The following is a 20,613-nucleotide window of genomic DNA, read 5'->3' as shown; positions in this document are numbered from 1 at the left end:
GGACAAGCAAGATCTGATGTGGAAAGTCTTTAGCTGCTCTTCTGGTGTTTCTGTACACAAGCAAGGTATTCTTGCACATCATCTGGAGAGCCAACTATAAAAGGAACTCTCTGGTGAATATTCTCAGGTTTCACATCCAGCACTGCTTCAGTCCCTGTAGTTGCCATCCCACCTGCCTGCTCAATGATGAAAGCAATAGGGTTGCATTCATAGAGAAGTCGGAGCTAGAAAGAAAGAAAAAACACGATTGCCTTGGGGGGAAATTATATCAAAGGACTTGCCAAGAATTAGCATTCCTTTTGTGGTTTTAGAAGATTTTGTACTAACCTTCAATTAGCCTAAGTAGCAATGTCTTTCAGTGAGCCCCTCCTTCCCTCTCTCCTTCTCAGCTTTCCTAAAACCTTCTGTTTGGAGGAACAGTGCACCGACCTTACATCCGGGCATCACCACTATCATTTCCAAGTTAACATACAGATGTGCAGCACCAGTGAAGCTGTATTTTGTCAAAAATGTAAAAAGTGGGTGTCCCACAGACATCAGCAAAAACAGTAAATCCAGCTAAGCTAACAGTACTGGGAAAGAAAAGCCAAAATATCTTCTCATATGGAGCCTATATGTATTAACTGAGAGCTTGGGATAATCATGTTATGTTTAGTCAGGATAGTTTGAAGCTTGAAACTTGATGCTCCCAGTCTCAAATTTCAGGATTTTATTGCTTCTCTTCAGAAATGCAGATAGATATCAGTGGCTATCCAGGTAGTGGCTGGAACTTACCCAGACAGTGGCTTCAGAAGGAGCTGCAGTTATTTATTAAAGGCAAAATTTCCATTCTGGTTTGGACTCTGATATCTGTTTACATTTTTTTAAAATGTTACCTCTTGGCCTGAGTGTGTTCTGGTGGAATGCAAACTTACTTAGGACATATGCAAAAAATTTCTGTGCTTAAATGAATACTGATGATAGCTGGACAGTTCTGCAGAAACATTATTTCTGTAGGCTTATCTATGAAGTGCTCATGTACAGCAATATTAGCAGGTATTTTGTTTAAAGTACTCCTCACATGTACAAAGGAGGGAATGTTTTTCTGGGAAAAAGGAAGTGTGACAGAATGTGGCTGTACATAGAGACAGAGAAATGGGTTGAACACAGGTCTTCACTGCCTGCCATGTCTTTAGCACATTGCAGTAAAACCATTATATACCTCAAATGGTATTATGCTACCTTCTTTCTTATCTTAAAAGCCCACTGAAGTCGTTCTGGTGCAAGGACTCAATCTCAGAGGCAACACGGGACCAATATCTTTGACTCTTCTTCCTACTGCTTGACCCAGTTCTGGAAGATCATGAGCCAGCAAACAGCAGTGGTACCACCATGGGACCACACTTCAAGTTTCTTTTTGATAAGCTGTGACTATGCAATTTGAGGAAAGCAGTTTTTCTTCAGGAAGCAGTGCAATTGCACTTAGGCATCTTGAGATGCGCTCTGTCTTCAGATTGGTTTAACATTTTCACCTAACAGAGAACTATAAGCCTTAAGTTTATAAAAAATATTATCAAAAATTTATCATTTGAAAAGATTTTTTTTGTTGTCTTCTCCTGTAGTGTTTATTGAGCATTTAGTTTTCTTTCCTTAATGTAAGGAAGGATCTGTATGTTTTATGGCCTGCATTCATGTCATTTGCATATACTCTAAAGACTTTAGATCAATTCTGGTGACATTTGATTTTTTGCAGCTCTCTAACCAAGTGCATAGACTGTCTTGCAGGGGAAAGATGATCAGAGCATTTTCCACAAAAGTATTAATTCTCCAATAGGAAAAGATACATGTGAAAAGAACTATATACACCTGCACTCTGAGATGGAAAGAAAGCTTATTTGTAATGATAACATGTTTTGCTTCTCCTATTACTCTCTTTACTATGGTAGTTCAAGCCAGAGCAATCCAATAATAGATGTGGGTTAATTCCTGTGGAAACCTTTATTTCTATAAAGTTATGTAAGTACTTTGTCCCTTTGTTCTTCAGTCCTGTTTCCCATTCTCTCTTTTCAACAGTGGTTTAGTAGAGATTTCAAAACAAAAAGTTTAATTTGAAGAGGCCAGTCAGCAAACACACTTTTTTCACACACAGCAAATTCCTTTTCTGTCCCTTTCTCGTATGTACAAACAGATCCACATCATTTAGTGAGGGATTTTTGGGATGGTGTTATGAGTTTTTTTTCCCCCGTGGGATGCTGATTCAAAAATTTAAATTATTTTTGCCTGGACAAACATGCAGACATTTTTGGTTGTATATGTTGAAGGTAATTATTTTCCTCTTTTTGCTTTGAAGACTATTTGGATCTGCTGGTATTTTGGTAAATACAAGCTCACCATGATGGAACCAGTAGTCTTCCCTCCCTGAAGACTGTTGACATTAGGATATTCTGTAGGCATTAGGACATTAGACATTAGGATATTAGGACATTAGGACTGTAGACATTAGGACAGTATGAGAGAGAGGGTAGATTCTTCCATGTACCAGCAATGGACGCAAAAACATTTGAATAGAAGGTTTTAAGTACAATGTAGATCATGAAAAAATTTACTCTTGGAGTCAGAGCACCACGTCCAATCTGTTATGTACTGAGCTAATGATTTCCTAAGGGTGACGTGCAGGTTACTGTTGGTCCACAGGTCAGCTGTATGACTAGATCTCCTAAAACATATTTGTTTAGAAAGTTGATCATCAGGGTACCTGATGCTGCAGGAGAGAAGTTGAGGTTGACAATGGTCCATGGCCCATCCGTTTCAAAGCCTGACTGCACTGCACTGCACTGTCATGGTGCATTTTGTACCAGTGTCCAAATGAGAAGTCATCTTTTCCTAAAATACTGCATGAAACCCACTTTCCACTTTAGTGACCTTTTCTGATTAGGTAGTAGAAACCCAAATTTGCAGAGCTGATAATACAAGCTCAGTGCCCTTTGGAAACATAAGGCAGGAAAACCTTTTTTTCTAGCATTGGACAAAACCCTCTCTGGGGCCAGCATATCCCACTGGCTGGTGGGACAACTTTAGTTTCCAGTTTGAAGTGCAGAGCTTTTCCTTAGATCCATGTTGTATCTGCCAGCTAGGCACAGGTATCTCAATGAGTTTCTATGGTACTGAAATACTATCTTTACAAAAATTATTAAGTCCTTGGTTGCAGTGAAAACCATTTGAATATTTTGTAATAAAATAGCACAGAGGAAGTTTTCTGTCCTAAACTGGTAATTGCCTAAATTTCTTCCCTAAATTTGATTGTTGACCGTAATTTTCATTAATAATTTTTTCCGCAGTGGAAAATTATTATTTGTTTATTTATCTAAACTATTGCTCTAGTAATACCAGAGATATTAAGTTGGCTAGGTTCACCAGAAAGGAATTCAAATTATATACCTTTCCTTTAGGACTCTTCTGATTCGCAGGATACATGAAGATCCCACCGTACATCAAGGTGCGGTGAACATCAGCTACCATGGAGCCCACATACCTGGCACCGTAGGGGGAACTGCCATCCTGAAAAACACAGAGTAAAGCACTATATTTACCAGGCTAGACAACTAGTAGCAAGGTAAAATGTAATTTTGCTATGAAAAAGGAGGCAAAACTGCTTAAATCAATGTCTGCTTATGAGTACTGCAAGTACTAAAATCAATCCTAAGCTCAGCCTTTTGTAATATGTGATCATCTACAGGGTCCAAAGATAAGGGTTTCAAAGAGCTGTATTCACAGTATGCAAACCAGAGTGCCTGTAACTTGAGGGCAAAACCTGGAAACAAACCCAAGCCTGTGAAAAACCAAGGGACTGAAAACTTCTTCACCTTATCAGAACAAGGTCAAAATAATTTGATTTTTGGTCTTTCACTGGTTCCTAAGCCAGAGCATGAGGAAGGGTGTCACTCCACTACATGTCCAGATGGTTCTAAGAGGACTCCAATTTTTACCTTCTAGCTTATTTGTCAAGTGGTGAAATTCGTCATAGCATTCATTCCACAGCTTAGTTGGGAGATAGCAATTTATTCGTGAATGTAATTTGCCTTGCTCTCAGCTTAGAAATTGATGTTGTTGAAGGACAGGCCATATTAGCAAGAGCAATCAAGGAAGTATTCATATCAGTCTCAGGTCTGCTGGTCATAGAAATGGTTAGGTAGGAAATACAGAAGACAAGCTAGCTGTCTTGATCAAACAGTACATACAGTAGACCAAATAAGCTCCACTTAAGAAATAAGATATGTCACCATACTTTTATGAAAGGGAGATACAAAATACAGATGTAAACTGAAGGAAAGCTTTTTAAGAGAATAATTTTGCTGGTCTTCTCATATCTTTTAATCTGTCTTCAACAAAGCTGAGGAGGAATTTTCATCTTCCCAGAACATTACTAGAGACTGAACTTCATGAACATTTAATACACATATATATTTTATATTACAGTGCTAAAAGTCTGAAAATACCTCACCTATTTTTTTTTCTGCCTGGATCAATTTTCTAATAGAAGATCTTAGCACTTTCTACAAAGCTCTTCCTGTGCTACTAGATACTAGATCTAGAAAAATACATAGAGAACTTGTTTAGCAATGCCAGCTCCAAGACCTTCAGACACCCAAGTTAGTCACCTTTCCCAGCAAAATTATAAGGTTGGCCGGGGGAAACAATCAACATTTGGAAGGAAAATAGAGAAAAACATAATTTTATTTTGAGATCACTTTTCTAAATTGTTCAGTGTGACGGTGAAGTTTTGATAATTACTCTCTTTTAAAAAAAAATGAAGAAAATTCCCATTAAATTACACATTTTAAAGCAGCAAAGCTCTAGGAAGTTGACTCCTATGCTGCTAAATATAAGACTTGGATTTTTGATGTAGCTGATAATAAAACTGGAAAAGCGACCTATTCCAGGCTATGTAATAACCCTTGTTCAACTGTATATATGTTGATTTTCATGATGCATTTTGAACACATTAGGAGAACTATGAAAGTTCAGAAGAAAACAATGCAAACTACAGAAGACTGATGGATAAGACTCAGCCTAGAGCTTTTATATTTAGTTTCATTTAAATCTGTTCCTATTAATTGTAGGCACAAGTGAACAAAGCTTTTAAGTATTTGCTCCCTTGTTTTTTATGGCTTATGCTCAAATAATTGCATACTTAGCTTCAAATAGCATCTCCATCTCACCGCTTTTTGTACTTGTGACTTTGCAATTGCAAAAATCTCACATCAGGAAAAACCAAACACCTAAAGAGGTATCAAAGAGAGACAAATGCGAGTTTTCAGTTAAAGTCTGGGAAAGATGTGATTATAGTGTCAAATTACCTTTAAAAATACAATCCAAAGAAGAACTTCCTTTTGTGGTTTTAAAAGGTAACTGTAAGAACAGTCTGTTGAACACTAAGAAAAGCCATAACATATTCACAAGGACAGCCCCTGAACAGGACCCCTAAGGATTGTTTCTATGACATTATCAAATAAGGACTCTGTAAACCACAGGTATAAAATTAAGTGACCAAGAACTGCACAGTTGAGCCACCTGTGTACACATCATCTGGCAGTTTTGGAATGTGCTGGATTTCCTATTCACATGTAGATTATTTACATAATATGTGTGTACATGGCCTGTGTTATGCAAAGGATGCTTTATGGATTTCCTTCCAACTTAGGATACTGTAAGCTCATGAGATGCCAATGACAATTTTAGTTGCTTCTTACCTGGGTAGATATTCACCAGCTAGAGACAGTGCTGAGACTGTGCTGAGAAAAATACAGAAGATAAATTCCTCCTTTCTGATAAGGTTATCACTTGAACCACATACTGAAATAAAATTTCTACTTCCCTTAGCATACAGCTGTCTGCATGGGAAGAATAAATACTCCTTGTAGTTAGTGAAATGTTATTTCTCGTTTCTCCAGTTTTGTTGCTCATGCATTTTTTTTACAGATGAGAAAGTTAATAGGTGTTGTAGGTATTGGCATATTGCCCAGGCCTTCTTTTCAAACAAAGTAGTAGAGCATGAATGCTAGACAGGTTCATCTTAAGTCCTCAGTAATGCAAAGCTATGTGTTTGCTCAATAAGCACTTCTGATTGTTTAGTTCATGCCAATGAGAGAGTTGGAGAACCTCATGTTCCATTGGTCAGAATCCATGGTGTTTGACTAAACTTGCGGCTACTCTTTGTTTTACCCCTTCTTCTGCTTTTTTTTTTCTTTATACAAATGAATGAAAATTATTAATAACAGATAGGTCCTGTGGGCTTTTTTCTTCACGTTGTGATAGAAGTCAATTTTTCATTTCTTTCTTCTACTGATTTCTGACAGCCCTGCTCTTCCACAGCAGAACAAGACCAGGTTTTTCTTATATAAATATTATGACTAGAAGGGAAGGGGGGTTGGAGGATGGGAAGAAACCTTTTCTACAGACTACAACAGCAACACCCTGCATCCCTTACTGCACATACAGACATGGTGACAAAAGAATAGTGGTTTTACTAGCTTTTGTGTATCACTTGGACACAACTTGGCTAGTTGACAGAAGAATGCTTCATACTGAAATGTGCTGTTGATGGCAAGGTTCTAATGGCATTGGTGAGAAAAACCCTTAACCAGGGAGTCTCAATTGCATAGCTCTCATGATCAGGAAACTGTGATGAGACTCAAACATCTCTTGTACCTGACTGTAGGAAGCAAAGATAAAAGTAGGTGTCCTAGCAAAGTGTGACAATGTCCTCATGGTGTTTCAAATGCTACCATGGGTGAAACAGTGCCAGAGAGAAGCTAAGGCCTTGCAGCCATTATGGGAGGAAGAACCCATTTTGGGAGGGAGTTATAGTAAAATTTGTGCAGATTGACAGTTTCTGGCCCAGAAGTGCCCACTAAACATTGCAGACTGGAGTAAACGTTGCACTACAGGCAACTTTGCAAACAGAAGCTTGCTCTTCAAACTGGTTAAGCAGCAATGTGATTTTGCCATGTTTAATAAAAAATTAGCTTCACTCTCATACCTGAAGAGGTGTGGTTAGATGTGTGTTTCCCACTACATGATGGTTGTAGGAGGCTTAGATGTCTGCAGAACATCAGCATTTTTATAATGCTCCTTATTCAGAATTGATGCCTTATGTAAATGGTGATCCACAAGAAACTTATAGAGTCAATGATGCTTTGTAGTCCAAACTGTCTGATCTGGAACACTGCTGTTAGATAGTGAGGGGAAATCTCTCTTCTCCTCATAAATGGTTGATTTTGAGTGTTTCGTTGCTAATGACAATTATATCAAACACAGGACATGTTGTGGACAACATTGTGCTTTTGTTTCCCTGTTTTATTTTTAACTTTTCAGTTTTTCATGGCAATGTCAGAGGGTCATCTGAACAGCATGTTGACTGAGAACCACAGAACAGAATCAATCGAGATAAGATCTATGGAAGTGCAAAAATGCAAAAAGTGACAAATAGCTAAAATTGATGACTGGTCTCTTGGCTTCTAGCAGCCAGAAGGGTATAGGGTGAATGATCTGCCCAAATAAGAAGGTGTTCCTTCATGCCCACATCAGTTCCTCCTCAGGTCACAGGGGACATCCAGCAGACACACTTACTACCATTCTGCATGCTGGAGAGAAGTGGATAAGGACTGAAACTGAAAATCTCTACCTGGCTCCTGTAAGGAAGGTAGGAACATCACCAATGTGGCTGTAGCTGGTTCGGCTTACAGGTGAGGCCAAAAACCTTTTCTGTCTAGTCCTCCCCACAATGCAAATATAATGTCCTTTCCAAATCAAGGACCCGAGTTATGCTGTTTCCAAAACTCAGGTTCATAACAAGCTTCAGACGGGCAGGGCTCTTCCTTGTGCTTTGTGGCCATAACATTTGTGCCTCATCCTTTCTCATCCAGACAACTGTACATCTCAGAGCAGCAAAAAAATGTGATTGTTCAGCACAACTGAGAAGATTTCCTGTGCCCTAAATAACCCATGCACTTCTTTGCTGCTTGCTTTAAAGCAACAAAAATATCTGCCCACTTCTGTTGCATTAGACCAAAATTTCAATAGGTTTTCATTAAATGATTCACAAATTTGAGATAAAAGAGTGCTTGCAAATGAGTTATTTCTGGTATGTCCTAACTTAAGGACTTAGTGAGTCACATGATAGAGCTGTCCTCATTGATCCTGTGGGGAAATTAGTCCATTTAGTCTTTCCACTGAGTTTGAAATCTCTTCAGTAATTTCCCAGTTTCCTGGGGTTGATGCATTTGTTTAAACAACACTTTGGTGGTTTGCAATAACACAAATCAATAAATCCAATTTAGTGCATTGTAGTGAATACATAGCCTGGTATAACAAGAACAGAATGAGAAGCACAGATGTTCTTCACTTTCCCAGCTGGATTAGGTTTCAGGAAGTATGAAAGTTTTGTCATGGCCTTCTGCTTCTCTCACAGCTGAACTGAATGCAGACTTTGAAGTCTCAAAATAATCTCAAATATTCAAAGTTAATGTATTTAGAATGCTATGATGTGACACTCTCTGCAGCTTCAGTCTGGGTAATATGAAAAGGAGGGTTTGATATTCAGTCAGTAGTCTCACAGCTACAGCTGATACAGTAAATCCAGATTTTTTTAGCTTAGAAGGAAGCCCTTATCATAGCACTATAATTTAAATGCTAACTCATTTTCTTTCCTTTTTACAGCACCCCAAGGTTTTTACTGGATCCATTTATTTAAGACAAACAATATTTCAAGTATCCTTGACAACTAATAACTTAAAAATAATCTGACTTTTTTGAATAGAAAGAGCTTTAAAAACAGATTCCTGACCAAATTAAGTCCTGAGTTAATCTACATAACCACATTTCATTATGAATTACTCTTCACATAGCCACACTTTCTAGAGAGCTTCCAACTTTCCACATTGAGAACTTGTGTTCTGTTCTCATAGCATTGATAAGTTAATACAAAACTGTATTTGTTCATGGAAATTCAAACTTGGGATGTCTTTCTCCAAGAAAGTTCATTAGATATGGGATATCTCTCTTTCACCTACCAAATACAGTGAAATTCTGCCTCATGCCATTTGTTTAGGTTTTCTGCCCAGCCTATAGGTTGATTCATGCTCCATATGATTTGAGTAGACCCTGCAAGAATGATGCTGCATTTTTCAGATGCAAGAGTGTACAGGAAGGAGAAGGTGATGCCACCCAGATTTCTGCTAACACCTTCTGGGCAGCACATGGAATCTAGCCCTGAATGCCCAGCTGCACATATGGCTGAACTGCATATAAAGCTAGAAAATGAGGATATCCCCAAACTTGACGTGCAGGTTTCCAGAGCTGTGCTGAAAGATCTAGTTCTTCAGCACATTTCCCCTCAGACAAACAAGCTATGATTTTGTTTTTGAAAGTCTAAGTTATAAAAGATGTCAGGATGCCAAGAAAAGGGTCCATTACATGCATATCCAAAATGGACTAGCTGGTATGAAAGGGTTACATGGGTCTGAACTCAGGAAGACCTTCAAATCCTTTTCCATCAGCTAGGACTGCATGGAATGCAGTGCTTGCCAGCGCAAGGCACATTGGGTACAGTGCTAATATTTTCTTACCTCAGGGAATTTCTTCTTTTGCAAATATTCTGTCATTTCAGGATCAAAATACTTAGCATAACCTTCATTGAGACTATATACCTTCCCCTTCTTCTTGATTTTAACATCTCTGTCGACCAAAATAAATTCACCAAGACCCTGCAGGACAGGATAAATGAGGTATTAGCACACTAGACATGGCAGAAATGCTAGCACAGCTTGATCCTTTCACCAGTCTGATGTATAACCTCAGAATATTTCAAAAAGAACAGAAAACAGAGAATTTGCACTACATTAATAAAAACTTGCCACATTGGTACTATAAACAAAACCTAGTTGGAATAGAGTATCAAAAGAACACCAATCAGCCCTGCAAGTTGGATCATGATAGATCATGAATCTCTGTCCTCAAATCACAGAGCTGCAAATTAAGAAATGACACCGCATTCTGATTTTTTAACTCTTCTTGCCTGTCTTGTCTAAATATCCTAAAGTGAATGTGGTCAGCTACACCCATGTGTTGCTATCTGCACTTTGATTTTAACTTCCACTTTCTCTTTCCGTGTCTCAAGCAGAGCAGTTCATCTCCCAGTTCTTTCCACTAAGAATGAGGTTACAAGAAGTTTTCATCCCTTTATTTAAAAAGACCTTCACAAAACCATAATAAACAACACTATGTTATTCCCCACATCTAATTCTGGGTATCTAATTCTAGTGATCTTCCTCAATTCCTACAGTAACTCAGCAGGAATAACTTGTGTTCCTGGGTACTGAAGAGTGGCACATTGTTCAATTGCGCAGGCGTTGTTGTGCTTTTGCAAATTTTTGGGTATGCATCTTAGGTGGCAGCCATAAAACTCCACTGCACTCAGGAAATGAAACATCACTTGGCTCTAGCTATCAAATAAATGGTCCTTGTCTCAGGCTAAACAGTGAACATGCTGATGTTCTTGTTCTGACAGAAAAATCAAGAATAGAATAAACAGAGATTCCTTTAAGTGAAGGCAAAAACACTGTACAAATTAAATTTTCCTAAGTGCTGGTTTGAATGAAGAGGGTTTCAAAAAGTTAATTGAGAATTTAACTTAATTTCACTTCTATTGAGCAGGAAAAAACCAAGCAGGTATTACAACCAGCATGTTCGTATATTATTAAATACTTGTAAAGAGAAGGTGGGATACTCCAGGATGTGAAAAAAAGAATTGCATAAAGTGGGTAGATTACAGAGACAAGGATTAACAAGAAAAAGTAGAACCAAGCACAGAAAGCTCTAAAAGATAATGGCAATGTGATTAACACCATGACTGTACCGGATCAAGCATGAAGCAGTCCACTCCTTGCCCTGTGGAGAGGGCAACCAGCGTAGCACTGCCATACAGGGCATAGCCTGCAGCAACAATATTGCGCCCGGGCTGTAAAGCATCTTTTTCAGAGGGCTCATCATCTGTTTCCTGAGGAAAAATTATCATTGAACCAAAGGTTAAATTCTGATAATGAACAATAAAACAACATTTCCATAATAATGTGTGACAGATTTCCTTTTTCTGTCTATGAAGGCCTTTGGAACAACAAAACCAGAGATTGTTCTCCCCCACATCCAGGGCAAGTTTAGTACAGGTATATGTACATGCTGGGACGGGATGTTGAGAGTTTGTTATTTTACACATGTCACACAACTAATGATACATGCCACAAAGCTGATCCCTTAGCATTATAGCCCCAGCTATTAATTGAGGATCATCAGAAATCTGAGACAGAGCTGAGATACTAATTTTAATGTAACATAAGCTGTCATACTGACAAACCACAGAGAGAAAAACTGAGAGAAAACACTGTAATTAACACTACAGAAAAAAAAGGTTTCCATAGAACAGAATAAAAGGGTATATGGTGCAACATGATGGATCCAAGTTTGTGCACTGATCTCTGCTAGTGAATGGAGGCATAACTGAAGGGATATAAATGTTCATCTATTATATACAAATGTTCATCATATTTTATACAAAATAACAAATGCTTTTGGTTGTTAAGTGTGCATGTATGCAGGTACTCATCTATAACTCTACACAGGACATTCGGGTGGCATTTTATTTCATGTTTTTAATCAATTTCTGACACTTGTATTTTGATTAGGCACTTTGGGTATCATGGAACAACAGTAGCCCAAGTAGATGTGGTGCAAATATTTCTAACCAGCTCTAGGGGTGTGCCTCAGCCACAGCCTACAAGAGTTTGTCTGATGGGTAAGGAGGACAGCCAGCAGTACCTGGGAAGGCTGGTTCCAGCCTTTATCTCTTCCTACTACAAAATGGGCAGGCACTGCTTGATACCAATGCTTAAAAGCTCATCAGTTGTGGTTGGTCTTGTATGGATGCTTTGGAGGTGGTCCACGGGGAACTGAAATGAAACACCCACCTTTCTTCAGGTCATAGCTTACCATTTTATTGTTCCAAACTCAGTCAGTTTCTCAGTGATTACACGGGCTTATTTATTTAGATTGAGTAGCAGCTAAATAGAAACAGCAGGTATATCCTGCTGGTATATCCAGGTATATCCAGGTATATCCTATATATATATATATACCCTGAATATCTGGTTAAAAAAACAAACCTGAAACCCATGAAGACCGTCTTGTGTAAAAAATAAAATATTTGCCTACCAGGGTCCTAGCAAGGTGTTCCCATTTGCCATTGTATGCCAACACAGAGGAAAACTGAGATGTGGGTCACCAAAACTACACCTTTCTTGGTACATGAAGACAGTAATTTCACATCAAAATGTTTTCATTTTCAGCTGAAAGACTTTGTTGCTTAAGTTACTTCACTTGCAGTATTTAATTGTACTTTGTAATCTCTTTATTACTAGTTCACCAAATCCTTCTGTGGAAATAAAAACCCCAGTTGACAACCAGCTCTTCATGGGAGCTGAAATATAGCATGTACAAATATATGTGGTACTTAGTCCCGTGAAACTATGTCAAACTGCTTAATCTGAGAGATTATAATGCAGATAGTGAAGGAAGACTAGTTTAAACATTTTTTCTGCATATTTCAGTGCTTCAAATATTGACTAATATTCAAAACAGTCCTTAAACTACCAATTATTATGGCCTAGGTAGCATAATCTCTTTCAAAAATATACCCCTATGGTATATACATCTCACCATTAAAAGCAATGGTCGTCTATAGCAGAATAATTATCTGCAGCATCAAATGCAGAATTAAACATTTAGACAGTTAGTTTCAAACATATTATGGTCGTCATAGCTTTTTGTATGCTCTTGTCATTAAAGAAAAAATAATTTGGTATAAACAAAGCAAAGTGGTTTGTTTTCTAGAATACAGTGTATATGCAATACATGTAACTTTGTGTTATATATTATATATATTGCTTTAACATATATTTTTTTTCTGATATGAGCTTTTCAGCCCTATTTCTTAAATGCATTTTCTATGTCAATACGGCTGAGAAACTATATATTTGTTGACTATTCTAAAAAAAAAAAAGAACTTCTCCTTCAAGATATAGGCAGTTGGGCTGAATTTGCTTGTTTTTCCTCCTTATTCACAACTGTGTTTCCAAGAGTTAGCTTTCAAAAAGAAACAAACATTTTGTAGAGCTAGTTAAAATGTAAAAAAGATGCAGATCAGCTGATACTTCAATGTTAGGACTGAAGGAGTTTTGTCCTGCCAAGTACCATGTACTGTTAAACATACCAGGGAATTAAGATGGACAGTACACACTGATAATTGCTATTTTCTCTTCTTTCTGATGCACAGATGGATTTCCTGTCCATTATATTTTGACTACTATGATGGTAATAAGTGAAATACCTTTAGAGATCTTTATGCAAAGCAATAAAATAGACAGATGGAGTGCAAATAATGAGTTATAGTGGCTCTGTCATTATAACTCGTAATTGGTGTGAGGCTGATGAAACAACGGCTGCAGGGTTTGGCTATAGGTGATGTCTGAGTTTGAAAATGTTTGTGTTTGTGATTTGCCTGATATCACATGAGGGAAATTCTCATCAGCACTGGGAGCAGCACTAAAATGACTTGATTTTCAGATCTCCATTTCTATTATCATGTGTTTCATAAGTAGCCATTGTGTGTATACTGAATTCTTGCACCTTCTCTGTGGGTGACCACATGGAGGGGAGGACATTATCCTCATGACAACAAAGATTAGCATATAAAATACATCAGAGGCACTGGACAAAGTTACAAATTAAAACCAGAGTGAAACAAAGCAAGAGAATTTAATACCATATTTGTGCAGTATGATTTAAGGATTGTAGATTCAGCACAGTGGCATGAAAACCTGGGAAGAACGCAAGAAAAAGTATTTATTGTCACCACATCCTGACACTTTGGCAACTGAGAGCCCCTCAGTGGCTGCAGCTGTTGTGGTCCAATCCCCTGCTGATCCTGCAAGGCTCCTCCCTCAGCCCCACTTTTCTGGTGTTTCTGATTTTCAACAGCACAACCCTGGTCTCACAAAGCAAAGACCAGGTGTAAAAATGAATAAAGCAGAGATAGTATTTATTTCCTCATGGGTTTTTCTAAGAAACTGATACATTTCTGACATGAGGAAATGGTCCCTCCCTGTGGTGGAACAAACATCTCACTTTTATTCTTTTGCACTACCCTTAAGTAACAATCAATAAAGCACTTCTTATTTAATAATTTCAAATGAAAATGCACCTATTGTCTACTGCAAATATTGGGACCTGCTGTTGTAATTTAGACTATCTTTGGAGAGATAACTGAAAAGGGTGGAGGTCCCTCTGCTTAACATAAGAGCACATTTTACAGATTTCATCAACACAGATAAGCTCATTTTCCTGCAAAAAGAAAAATATCACATGGTACTGGAACGCTCTTTCCAAAATCATATCCAGGCACCATCTCAGTGTTGTCTGGCCTGCACGGCATCCGTGGTGTGGGTTTGCACTAACCATTAACAATGTGGACAGCTAAGTTCCAGGGCTTGGCTTGTGCCACAAACCTCTTGAGATTGTGCCATCAGTATTTGATTCACTGTTCTCAACAGTGATAATAATATTACCTAAAAGAAGTGTGAAAAACAGGGACTAGCCAGCTGAAAACTATGAGCTAAAAGGTGAGAGACTTGAAAAAATGATCTTCATTTCCTCGAAGAGTAGCATCTGAGTCTGCAAAGACTTCTTTGAAGTCACAACTACCGTAAACTGTTATTTCACAATAGCAATGGCCGAGGGTCTCCCACAGTCATATGACCGTGAGCTCAGGCTTTGGAAAAAACACCAACTGCTGGGAGATTAGCAAACAGATCACAAGACTCGGCATGACGGTAAGTGTATTGTTAGTGATTGGCCGCACAGCTGCTGCTGTGCTCAGCCCCAAGGCTGCAGACACGCTCCGGAGCCCCGGCCAGTGCAGGTGATTGCTCCCTCCAGCCCCCATCGCTGCCATGCTCAAGCTCCCACCCACGACAGGCACAGAGCTGGCCACGGCACGGCCCAGGGCTGCCAGAGCCCGCAGAGGGTGTCCGGGAGGACAAATGCCAGTTCTGGGTCGGGCATCCCTGAAAGAGCCAAGCAGCTGTCCTGGGGTGAGATGGCTGTGGTGAGCTGCCTTCGTGTGCGGGGGAAGGAAGTGCTGCCACCTAACAATTTCACGGCGCCGCCTGTCCCCTTTCCTGTGAATTCGGGCAGCGTCTCAGCACACGTGAATATCAAGTGTTCCTCTACTCTTTGTAAGGCTCCCTTTTGCCCACAGACACTAAATGGACCGTGGAAAGAAACTAGGCAAGGTGATGAACTCAAGACGTTTTGCTTTCGCCGAGTGAATCGTGCCATGTGTAATTTGCTCCTCTTACCTTTTTGTAGATAGCAAATATTGTTCCTATTGGTGCCAAGCAGTCTATATTGGATGAACCGTCAAGGGGGTCAAAACACACCACATATTTACCCTAAAACAAAAGTGGCAGGGGAACCATTCAGTGATACGTCGTTTCACATTATTATTTGCTTTTACTCGAAAACTCCCACGTTTTTATGTCTGCATGTAGCCCTCCAAGCGTGCCTGATAGAGCTGGTCAGAGAAGGCTGCTCTGCTGATCCAGCTGGCCCTGCGGCACTACACCGACTCCCTAAGGGATTGCCAGAAAATGGGAGAGGACATGCTTCTGCTCGGACAGCACAAATAGATGGCACAGAGGAGCAGCCCTCTGCTGCCAAGCACTGCAAGGGATTGTTTAGAAGAAAAAGGAGTTACTCATTCTGGAAGCAAGTATCTTCCTCGGATGAGTATGTTTTGTTTTGCTACTTTCTGCTGCGAATGAAATGATTTTGCCGTGTTGCGAGGGTTGAGGGTAAGAAGGCAGAAAGAAAAAAAAATCTCCGGGAAAGGGCAGGTTGCGTCAGCGTGAGCAGTAACTCGCTGTAATATGATCCACTCGTGGGGGAAGCCTGATGAAGCAGCCAGGTGTTTCCTTTGGACGTGCAACATAAAACTCAGTTCTGCCAGCCTCTCATCTCATTTTATCTTGCTAAATAATAATGTAATCCAAAACCATCGCACCGGTGGTCAGGGAATGTAATGGTACACTTTCACCTGGGATTTGGGATGTGTTAACAAGCTTAAAAATAATTTTTCTCTCCCCTTCACAAAACTTTAATAATAATTTTACTCTCGACATCTCTTTTAGCTGTTGAAATCGCGCCACCCACTACCGTTATTAACCAAAACAACGCAGAAATGGTGTGAATTTTCTGAATTTCCTCGGGAAGGGTTTGGTTTTGGGGGGCAGGGCCAGTTTCATACTTGTATCAAGAGTGCCACCTGCTGCTGCCTGAGCCGACACCCCCCCCGAACGCCGGAGCCGCACAGACCCGCTTGTCTTTCGGGGTGATGATGGCCTCCTTGTTCTCCTCTGTGACCAGGACGCAGGTGCTGTAGGAGGACTGGAGCATGTTAATCACCAGGGAGTTGGATAATACGTCCAGCTTCTTCACCTCATCACCTGTCACATTCACAGTGCCAGCTATGCCAAACCTACAGAACAGTAATAATATCAAGAAACATGAAGGAGGCCAAGATTACAGGTTTTTAGGAAAAAAGCCCCCAAAAGTCAAGATTGTTCCTTCCTCTCATCTTTCTACACCTTTAGATAATCTTTGGATGAAACAGCTAAGGTGCATTATAAGACTGGTGCTCCTGCTAGAAAAGTATGTGTTTTGAGGCCTTTCCTGGGTCCTTTTGCTCCTGTGTGAATACTCTCCAGGCTAGAAGCAGAGCCTACAGACCAGGTGGTAAATGCCAGGCTTCCCCAGCAGCCCCACGAAGCAGCTGGCTGCAGTTTTGAGGAAATATAAAGTGCAGTGAGCATCTGTGATATTTTTTGCCACTGGCTGCTCAGAGCTCTGTGATGGTCCTTTAACCCACATCCACTCAGTCCCCTGCCAGCCCCAAATCAGGACTTTAAAGACATCCCCAGGGAATTTGCCATATGGAACAAGATCAATATCTGAGTTATTCAGTGATCCTCAGCTGAGTTAGGATGATGCTTCTTTTCCCTACCCCGATTTTAGCAATATGCTAATGACATAGTAGAGTAATACATATATATATACACATATATGCTTCTGAGACTTCCTGTTGAAGAAGCACTGTTTAGAACCAATGTGCATGTTCTGGGCATTTAGAAATATAAAAACAATACACATCCCTTTTATTCATAAAGGGAAATTAAGAATGGGTGTGGGAGTTGGTGGGGGAAAGAGAGGAGGAGAAAGAAGCAAGTAATTAGTCCTAGGGTGATGTTGGTCAGTCGAAGGCCTGAGCTGGGAGTGAAGTAGGTCTTTTGTCTTGCTCAAAGCTGCCTGTACTTTTCAGAAGTATTCCGTGTTTGGGACATTTTACATTTGAGTGCTAAGTTTAAGATTTTGAAAAGGACCATGATTTTCAGGGAGTGCTAAGTACCTATTCTCCACTTAGGGTGTTTTCAGGCACAATCACAACTCAGGTCTATGACTTGGGAAAAGTTCTCCTTCACTTTGGAGTTGAAAATTTGTCAAAAAATCATGCTTAGTTGTTTAACAGTAAAGAAGACACTTAAAGTCTCCTATTTGGAGGGACAAGAAAAATCAGAGCTCTTTAAGTGATCAAATGCAGATGGGCGAAAACCACTTTCACAGTGGTTGAAAGTTTGCCATGGGTATTCCTGAAATTTCATGGTTAGTTTCAGTAATTTGAATGGTGCAAGTTACTCATTTGTATGTTTGGATACTTCAGTTATTTCTGAGTCAACATCTCAAGCTTTTTGTTTATAAAAATAAACATTGGATCCTTATTATAATGGATGGTTTGGCTTTTTTTCTGAAGGGGAAGAAGGATTATTATTATTATTATTATTATTATTATTATTATTATTGGTTATTCCACCTCTAGCCTATCATACAGTTTCTTTGCTGTTACAAACTATTTCAGAGATTGCCTATATAAAGGTAAAAATTACATAAGAGCAACAGTTCCTTTAAGTCAAGGAGGCAAAATAGCTCAGTTTCACCTAGTAAGGACAGAGACAAAGCATAGTTTAAGAGTAAAGGCATAGGAACCTGATACTGTCGTTCACTTTGAGTACATCTCATGTCCTCTCTAGGCACTGTGGTCCTATAAAGTGAGGGCAATAGTTCTGAGACATTGCATTCTGTGGCAGATTTGCCACAATGATTGAGGACTTTTGAGGACTTGGACCAAATAATCAACAGAAGCACAAATTCTCCCCCAACCCCCTAGTGTCACACATTTTGGTGTTTCTAAGGAAGGAAAAAAAAAAAAGAAACTGAAAAAATTACAAATGTTGACTTTCTTTCACAAATGTATTCTTGGTCTCTTTCATGCATGCAGGTGTAAGTACATACTGAGGCATATTCAAAATAATATCTTTCAATACATATCAAGAACTTTCTATTTTAAACACACAGTTTTATTAGGGCATTTCATATCTCCCAACTCCTTCAGATAGATCACCATTAAAATACTCAGACTGATGTCTACTGTATTTGTCTGTGTGGAACAGCTCAGTACATTCCAGGTTTTGCTAAGGCCACTTTTTATTCCATCTGCAAAAGAACTAGAAACCAAATTGTTACTTTATTTTCCCTCCTTTTGTAACTCCCTGCCTGTAACCCTGCATGTGGGATACTGCTTGAGGAAGGAAAGAGAAATGCATCCAGGTATGGCAGTGTTTGGAGTTTCTCACAGGGCTTTTGTATTGAATCATTGCTTATACAGCAGACAGGCAGAAAATCAGCTTCCCAAGATAAGCCAAGTCCTGATTTGCACAGTTCAGCAGAGGGCTTGGATGTTAGCAGGAAATATCACTGTGAGATATTCTGCATTAAAAATATCATGGTATGATTTTCAGCAAGTTCGCAGATTTAAAAATAGATCAGTATCAACAAGTACAGGAGATAACAAGGTGAGCAGCGCATTGAAGTTGTTCTGACTTACATTTTTAGAGTAAAACATTACAGAACAGCAGTTAGTTTAAATGCCTATCTTGCGCCCAGTATTAAAACACTCCAGAAAGAGAACTCGCCTGCTTCCCACTCTTGATAATTCAGGCTCTGACCTTACTCAGCTTAGAAAAGACACTTCCAAGGTATTTGTGCATTCCTGCCCACTCCCCAGCCTTGCTATGCAAGTAGCTATCTCTCTGCCTCCTCTTCCTCCCTGTAGTGCAAGGTAGGACTCACATGTGGGCAAGGCCTGCCTTTCTGACAGCAGCAGAGATGGCCTTTATGGCAGTCAGCATGGAGTTGAGCAGCTGTGTCAGCTCCCCCGTGGCTCCCTTGACGCGGCGTCCCTTCTCCATAACAAATCGTGTGAGTGTCAGCATATCCGTTTCGAAGGGGCTTTTGTCAGTCATTTTTCCTGGGTACCAGAGTTCCTGCCTTCTTGCCTGGACAAGATGCTCTCTTGCTGTGTTGAGATCCTGGGTAGCTGTTGTATTTCAAGGCAAAGCTGTGTTTGGCTGTGTTGCTGGTCAGAATTTATTAAGATGTTTCTGAGACCATGTGATTTGAGTGCTCAGAATAACTGCACCCCAGGCTGGCTCCATGGCTCCACCAGGATGCAGGAAAGGAGCCTGAGACAGGACTACAGCTGAGCAACTACTGCTCATCTGGTCCCCCCAAGCACTCCCCACAGGCACTGAATTAGCTCTGTGCAGATCTAGTTTCATATTCTCACTGTATATCAGAGGGATTATAATGCAAAACTCTCACTGGCTGTGTTCTTGGAAATGGCTTTCCTGCAGATCCTGCTCAGCAGTGGGCTCAGCTTAGCCAAGGCTGTGTTTACAAGGCACCTGAAGTGAAAGCACCAGGCACCAGTAACCGTATGTGCACAGTGTCCCACAGCACTGTGACTCCAGACAGTGAAGAACCCTTCCTATAAATCCCTGTTTTTTTCACTCTCTTTTGGCCTCTACCCTGAAGGACAGTTTTGAAGATTTAGACACACGTTTGTTAAAGTGTTTCATGTTGCTAGTTGGTCTGCTGCAGTTCCATTTTAACGATTTAATTCCTGGTCTGGGTTGTTTGTAATATTATAGCGCTTGAATGAATGAGAAATACTGGTTAGCCTCAGCTTGAATAGTTACAAAGTAATTGCGTCTTCAATAGTTTACAAATAAGACTTCTCTGATTTGAGCATGTCAATGGCATAACTCACAACATGACATTTTATGTTGGCTTTCATATTGTAGTGTACCATTTAAATATAGGTATGACCAAATTTGAAATTATGCTGCCAGTAACTCCTTACATGCAATATGCTTGGAGCACATGATGCCAACGTGAAGGTACACAGAAACCCTCCAAGTAATGTATTCAATTGTGCATTAGATATGTGCCATCTGGAACACTGGAGTTACAGATTTTAATTACAGCACTGTCTTCCCACTCTGACTAGGCAGTAAGAGAAACTATATGCTGTTATATGCTGTAGCCTTCATTTTACTACTAGCAGCACCCTTA

At 39.7% G+C, this 20,613-nt stretch overlaps 1 protein-coding gene across 1 annotated transcript; it reads right to left on the bottom strand.

Moving 5' to 3' along the window:
* Positions 1-29: 29 nt before the first annotated feature.
* LOC134056467 (fructose-1,6-bisphosphatase isozyme 2) lies at positions 30-19,502 on the bottom strand. Its single transcript, XM_062513270.1, has 7 exons — positions 19,330-19,502; positions 16,462-16,624; positions 15,447-15,539; positions 10,895-11,035; positions 9,606-9,743; positions 3,418-3,537; positions 30-224 (listed from the first exon to the last, which is right to left on the bottom strand). Exons 1-7 carry the CDS (start codon positions 19,500-19,502, stop codon positions 30-32), a joined length of 1,023 nt encoding a protein of 340 aa, XP_062369254.1.
* Between the last annotated feature and the right edge of the window lie 1,111 nt (positions 19,503-20,613).

The sequence above is a fragment of the Cinclus cinclus genome, chromosome Z (genome assembly GCF_963662255.1).
Source record: "Cinclus cinclus chromosome Z, bCinCin1.1, whole genome shotgun sequence".
NCBI classification, from domain to species: Eukaryota; Metazoa; Chordata; class Aves; order Passeriformes; family Cinclidae; genus Cinclus; species Cinclus cinclus.
The sequence above is the reverse complement of the archived record's forward strand: the minus strand, read 5'-3'. Positions and strand labels throughout refer to the sequence as shown.

Coding starts and splice junctions, on each gene's coding strand:
- LOC134056467 (XM_062513270.1), bottom strand. CDS start 19,502: ATGACTGACAAAAGCCCCTTCGAAACGGATATGCTGACACTCACACGA. Junction 16,625..19,329: donor AAGGCAGGCCTTGCCCACAT/GTGAGTCCTACC, acceptor ACTGTTCTGTAG/GTTTGGCATAGCTGGCACTG. Junction 11,036..15,446: donor TATTTGCTATCTACAAAAAG/GTAAGAGGAGCA, acceptor ATTTTTCCTCAG/GAAACAGATGATGAGCCCTC.